This window comes from Penaeus chinensis, chromosome 12 (assembly GCF_019202785.1).
Source record: "Penaeus chinensis breed Huanghai No. 1 chromosome 12, ASM1920278v2, whole genome shotgun sequence".
NCBI lineage: Eukaryota > Metazoa > Arthropoda > Malacostraca > Decapoda > Penaeidae > Penaeus > Penaeus chinensis.
In genome coordinates this window covers 21,058,091-21,065,053 of record NC_061830.1, presented here as the reverse complement: position 1 = coordinate 21,065,053, position 6,963 = coordinate 21,058,091, and the positions used below count along the sequence as shown (strand labels likewise).

The 6,963-nt window shown below is 42.4% G+C and overlaps 1 protein-coding gene across 1 annotated transcript; it reads right to left on the bottom strand.

Moving 5' to 3' along the window:
* Positions 1–507: 507 nt before the first annotated feature.
* On the bottom strand, positions 508–1,038 carry LOC125030982. The gene has a single exon (XM_047621401.1). The coding sequence runs from the start codon at positions 1,036–1,038 to the stop codon at positions 508–510; it is 531 nt and encodes a 176-aa protein (XP_047477357.1).
* Positions 1,039–6,963: the final 5,925 nt, after the last annotated feature.

The following is a 6,963-nucleotide window of genomic DNA, read 5'->3' as shown; positions in this document are numbered from 1 at the left end:
GCCATCAGCACCAAATCATCAGCAAATAGAATATCCCTCGGCACTCCGGTTCTCCACAGCTCGCTGATCACTCCGGTTCTCCACAGCTCGCTGATCACATCCAGCACAATAACAAACAGGAACGGACTAAGTGCAGATCCTTGATGTAAGCCGACATCAATGTTGAACTCTTCCATGTCCCCATATGGCGTTCTCACTACTGTCCTAGCATTGTAGTGCATTGCCTAAACCAGCCTGATCAGTTTATCAGGTACATTCCTTTTCCCCAAGCACCAATATACCAGCTCTCTTGGAATCCGGTCATAAGCCTTTTCCAGATCGAAAAAACATAAAAACAGGTCTTTCTTCCCCTCCCAATATTTCTCTTGCAGTTGCTTTACTATCAAGATTGCATCGGTTGTTCCCCTTCCTCGCATGAATTACATCTGCATGTTATCAATTTCGACGATTTCTCTCAGCCTTTGGTCCAAAACCCTTTCTGCTGTTTTCATAATCTGTTCCAATAGCTTAATTCCTCTGACATTTCCGCAGTCCATTGAATCGCCCTTCTGTTTGTAAATTGGCACTATTATATTTTTCTCCTTCCTCCAACATACTTTCCAGAATGGAAAGGATCATTTCAACACCCTTTTCATCCAATGCCTTGATCAACTCAATAGTTACTCTTGAGCAAACCGCAGATTTTCCTGACCTCATGTTCTTAATTGCCTTTCTTACTTCCTCCTTACAGACATTTTGTACTGGACCTTCTGTTGACGCAAGTGATGGTAAATTTTCCCATTCATTCTCGACATTCAGAAGAAAGTTGAAATACTCGCGCCATCGATTCCTCACCTCGATTTCACCAATTAGCATTTGGTCTTGTTGATCTTTGATGTATTTCAGCTCTCCTACATCTTGCTTAGTTCTTGCCTTTTGACATGCGACTCGGTATATTGATCGTTCTCTTTCGTCGGTTTCCATAATGTTATACCAGCCTCCTTCTTCAAGTCCCTGTAGTTCCTTTCCACCAGTTCGTCTGGGCGATTCATTTGCCATTCCTTGAATGCACTTCTTTTCCTTTTGATCACATCCTGTACCTTGTCATCCCACCACCACGTTTCCCTCTCTTGGTGTTTCCCGCCTTTAGTTTTGCCACAAACTTCCTCTGCTGATTTCAGAAGCACATCTTTTGTAGCCATCCACTTCTCATTACCCTTTTTTCCGTGTTTTTGGCGTTTTTCACTAACTTTAGCTTGGTATTTAGTGATGTTATCTCCTTTCAGTCTCCAAATCTTCACCTTCCTCTCCACGACCCTTTTTCTGACTTCTTCTTCTCCTGCCTTGATTTTTCATAAAATCATATGGCGTTGCGAGACCACGTCTTCTCCTGGTATAACCTGGCAGTTTTGGATCAATTTTTGCTCTGACTCTCGTACCATGATGAAGTCAATCTGCAATTTACTATTTCCGCTTTTGTACGTGACCAGTTGTTCTTCTCTTTTTCTGAACCAGGTGTTGACTACAACCATGTTCATCGACTCAGAACTCTCCAAGATTCTATTGCCTTTCGCATTTCTTTCTCCAAACCCCTTTCCACCATGCACGCGTTGGAATCCATTACCCCTCTTCCCGACGTGTCCATTCAAGTCAGTGCCAATTATGACACTTTCTCTTACTGGTACCAAACTGACTAGGTCTTCTAGCTTTTCAAAGATCTCATCTTTGTCTTCCTCGCTCAGACCTGATTGTGGTGCATAGACTGATTATGCTATACGCACATCCTGGTATTACCAATCTGACTCTGGTCAACCGACCTGACGGTCTCTGTACCTCAAACACTTACTGCTTCAGCTTTTCGTCCAGGATGACACCAACTCCATTCCGCATATTCGTCTCACCAGAGTAGAATATCTTGAAGCCTTCACCCAATTCCCTAGCGCTCTTCCCTTTCCGGTCATCGTTCCCACATTCCACGTCGCCACCCTCACCATCAATTGCTTCTTTAGCAGCGGTCGTAGCGGCGAACTCCGCGGTATCCTTGCCGATTTCTCACGCCGACCGGGGGCCGCTGACACGCGTTGCCTGCGGGGAACACCCTAGCATGGTTTTTCCTTGAACTGGATTCAGACATGTTGATTTGGAGCTGGGTGTTTTACTGCCGGATGCCCATCCTGACGCAAACCACAGTTTTCGGCGTTGGACACTAGGTTAGTTGCTCCCACAGCTGCCGAGGCTAACCTCCCCGTTGTGAGTGACCGTTGGCTCGCAGTGAGTGAGCTCTTCCGCTTTTTTTCAGATCTTGATTTTCGTCCTACAGGGTACCCACACACCCTTCTCACCTAGTCTCCATACTGAATGAGGTAGTCGGTTTAGCCGCCGACAGCCCGGCACTGAAACAGGTTGTACTGGCTTACATGGTACCAGTAGCAGGTTGACCCCTGACCTGACTAATTTATATATATATATATATATATATATGTACATATATATACACATATATGTGTGTGTGTGTGTGTGTGTGTGTGTGTGTGTGTACATATATGTATATATATACATGTTCAAATATATATATCTGGTCACTTATTTGTTTCCTCTCCAGTAATTTGGTTGTAGTCCATTTTTCTGATCCATAGGTCATAACTGGGAGGAGGCATTGGTTAAAGACTTTTCCTTTTAAACATAATGGCGAGGAGCCTCTTAGTATGCTACTGCATCTTCCGATATATACCTAAGAGTTGTCTTAAGTATATATACTTGCTCACTACCTCTAGTACATGTATCTGTTCGAATTGAACTCTGCTGTTGAACATGATCTTAGTCTTTTTCTTGTTCATCCTAAGTCCGACTTTAAGACTTTCTCTATTCATATCGTTTGGTAGTTGCTGCATTTCACTTGCAGATTCACTGAAGAGAACAAAATCATCTGGAAATCTTAGATTGTTTAGGTATTTGTGTCCTATTTTGATACCCATTCCATTCCATTCTAGCTTCTTGAATATTTCCTCAAGGCAAGCTGTAAACCGTTTTGGTGAGATGGTCTAACATCTATTTTAATTGGTATTTATTGTTTTCATGTGGAGCTTGATGGTTGCTGTCCCATATATATATATCTTCCAATATTTTACAATATACCTCCTCTACTCCATGTCTTCGAATTGCTTTGAGTACTGCTGGTACTTGTAGAGTCAAATGCTTTTTCATAATCGATGAATGCCATACACAAGAGTTCCTATATCATTTTTTTCTCTTATTTGGGTGATCTGTTGTGGGCTGTTGTTGAGAATCAACTGTGGAAGCCTGTTTGTTCTCTAGGCTGGTTAGAATCCAGACTGTCAGAGATGACTTTTGCGAATAGTTTGTAGGTAACTTAAAGGAGGTCAGTAGTATTTTTGGATCCTTTTTATCCCCTTTTTTATATGTCAAAATAATTGAAAGATGGATTGTCATATATAGATATATGACTATCCTCCCTGACCAAGCTACTCTGGGTATGAGACCAGAAGGCCAGTAGTAAACTAACCATGCCACTAAAAGGAGTGTGCAACTAGGATCTAATTAGCTTCATAGACATTACCTATTTACTCATACACGAGTAATGATAGTGAGGTTTTACACACTCTGTGGCCACTCGGTGGAAATTGTCAGATATACTGAGGTATATATACGAAAGATGGAATAATGCAATGCCGCATTGATATAGATATATAACAATCCTCCCTGAATAGGCCTCGAACTTATGTCACTTCGTGTATGATACCGTAGGGCTTGTACTAAACCAACCATGCCACACGACCCACTACAAAGAGTGTGCAACTAGGGTCTAACTAGCTCCATGGACATTACCTAGCTACTCATACATGAGTTATGACAATGGCCACCAGGGAGTGGGCACTTGATTTAGAAATTCGAAACCAAAGTCAGATATACTGAGGTATATATATGAAAGATGGTCTCATACCCGGAGTGACCTAGGTTCGAGGCCTGGTCAGGGAGGATTGTTATATATCTATATCAATGCAGCATTGCATTATTCCGTCTTTCATATATATACACCTCAGGTGCAATTAGGCTTGCCCCTTCATCAAATAGCTCACTGATTCAAATTCTTCCACTTCCCCCACTCCAGGGTCTCCTTTGATCACGACTCTGGACACTGCTATTATTACTCCCTCCTCATTGTCTACTATTACATAATCCAACCAGGTCAACAGTCAACATCCAGGAGACATTCCTACTCTCCTAACATTCACAACTTCATCTCCTCTCCCCAACAACCTTCTTCATCAACCTTCATCCTCCCTTCTTACTACTTTACAACCTTTTTGTCTACCTCTCTGCTATACTACCTCTCTCAATAATACTCGTTCTTCCACACGTCCCCATCCTTCTGCTACCCCCACCTCTATAATTATCATAAACGAGACCGATTTTTCGTGATTCTCCCCCACAGCTCCTTACTCGGACAACAGAAATGTCTCAAAAAACAAGTAGGCAAAGTTTCCTTCTGCAGCAGGACTGATTGTGCCCGTCTCATCACAGTTACATCCCAAACCCAAGCTAAAGCATTGTCAGCCCTAACAGATTTCACTGGCAAACCCATTCCTGCAGAAACTCATCCCACCCTCAATACTTGTACCGGAACTGTCTCCATCTCCCCAACAAACTGCCTTGTCTACAACAAAAATGTATGAACTTGTGGAGAAGACTTACCTGCCTCATGGACTTATGATGTGATATCAGTACAATGCTACACCATTCCCCTAGAGGCTATCGTGAGAACCACACCAACATTGCCAAGATTACTTTTTCGTAGACATGACCTTCCCTTTAATGTTTACACTGACAGAGAATCCCTCCCTTCCCTCCCCCACGTGTCAAAATTGTTGGTGTTTTGGACATCCTGCCAAACCCTACTGTTCCTTCCCAAGATGTCCCTAGACCTTCCCCTATACCTATTCTTCCTCCATCTTACATTCCCACTTCTACCGCCAACCTCCCCAGTCAAATTCTTTTGCTATTTTAAATCCAGACACTCTACTGCTGCCCTCACAGCTCCCTTACTCCTTCCTCGCACTATCTGCAGCAGACATTCTAAACATTACATCCCTTCTTCTACCACACACTCACCTCCACCTACCTCTGTCTTTATTTCTCAGACACCAGTCGTTTTCATGCCTTGACCTCTCTATATACTCCCTTTTCTTCATTTAGACTTCAATTGGTCAGTTCTAGATCAATTTCGCTATAGCGACTCATCTCTGATAGTCTCCAAGTTGCTAATGAACTTGGTGACTATTTCAACCAGGTTAGTAATGGCTCTCACCTTTCTCCACATTTCTCTTCCATAAACACCATCAAAGAATGCATTCCCATCACCATAACCCTGTCTGCTGAGTCCTATAATGCTCTTTTTTCTTCCTCTGAGCTCAATGCTGCCTTACAGTCATGCCACAACACCCATGAAAACCCTGAAAGCCCTCCACTTCTTGAAACCCAATAAATCGGCTACCGTCCCTCAACTACTGCTCCATCGCTCTAACTAGCTGTTAGTGCAAACTACAAGAACAAATAGTTAACTTCCGCTCAATGTGGCATCTTGAATCTCACAATCTTCTTTCTCCTTCCCAGTGTGGTTTCCACTGGGCCCAGAGTACAGCTGAGACCCTTGCTCATTTCGAGACATATATTAAATCTGCATTTGCACACCATGACTTCGTATCAGCCATATTCTCTGACCTAGAAAAACCATATGATACCACATGGTGGTACCATAATCTCTAATAACTGTCCTCCCTAGCCACATGTGAAAACATGGGAGTCTTTATAAAGTCCTTCCTCCCCAAACACTTTCCAGGTTAAAATTGCCTCTTCCACATCATCTTTTCCATAGTTTGAAAGCGTCTTGCAAAGTAGTGTGCTCAGCACCATCTTATTCCTTCTTGCTGTTAATTACATTATTTCAGTTTTACTAGCAGGGGCCCAGTCATCACTATATGTTAATGATTTAACCATCTTCGCCTCTGGCACATCCATACCAAATCTCTGCCAATTCCTTCAGTCTGAAATATCATCAGTATCTTCCTGGGTCACTAATCATGACTTTTGCTTTTCTACCTACAATTTTTTCTCCATCTTTTTCTCTCATACACGTGTATGTCCCTAACCTCCACTCTTCTTAAATGGTGTTCCACTCCAATACTGTTCTGGCAAACTCCAAATTCTTCTGGCAAGACCTTATCTTTTATGTTAAAGAAAAAGCTTGCTGCCACCTCCGAATTTTACAGGTTCTCTCCCATATATCCTGAGGCTCAGATTGCAAAACTCTCCTCCATCCTCATGTTACCTTAATCCTCTCAACTATTGATTATGGATACCATACCTACTTCTGCCTCTATCTCCCTTCTTGCTCATCTTGATACAATCCACCACTGCGGTCTTCACTTAGCTCTAGGCGTCATCCACTCCTCTCCAGTTGAGAGCCAGTACACTAAGTCAGGCATACCATCTCTCTCTCGAAGCCGTACATTTCTCTTTCTCTGATACTATACTCGCTTCCACCAACTTTCACCAAACTAAATACTCCACAGTCCCTACTTCATACCTTTGCTTCTTCTCCATGCTTACCTATTCCTTTCTCCATTCACATGAATACTCCTCTCTCATTCTCCGACCTTTTGCATTTTCTTTCCATTCCGTTCCTCCATAGCTTATACCATGGCTTATTCTCCTTCCACAGATACATGCATAATCCCCCATGCTTAATCCTACCTTGACCCAATCACTCATTGCCTCTTTTACCCATCTTTTACCTTTCCAATACTACTCTAGACTGTTGACATATAGCAACTAATTACTAACTGAAGCCCCCTTCCCCACCCTTTCTAATACTATACCTTCCTTTAGTGCTTTATCGCCTACATGTCATTTAACGATTTACCACTACAATACATATATATATATATATATATATATATATATAAT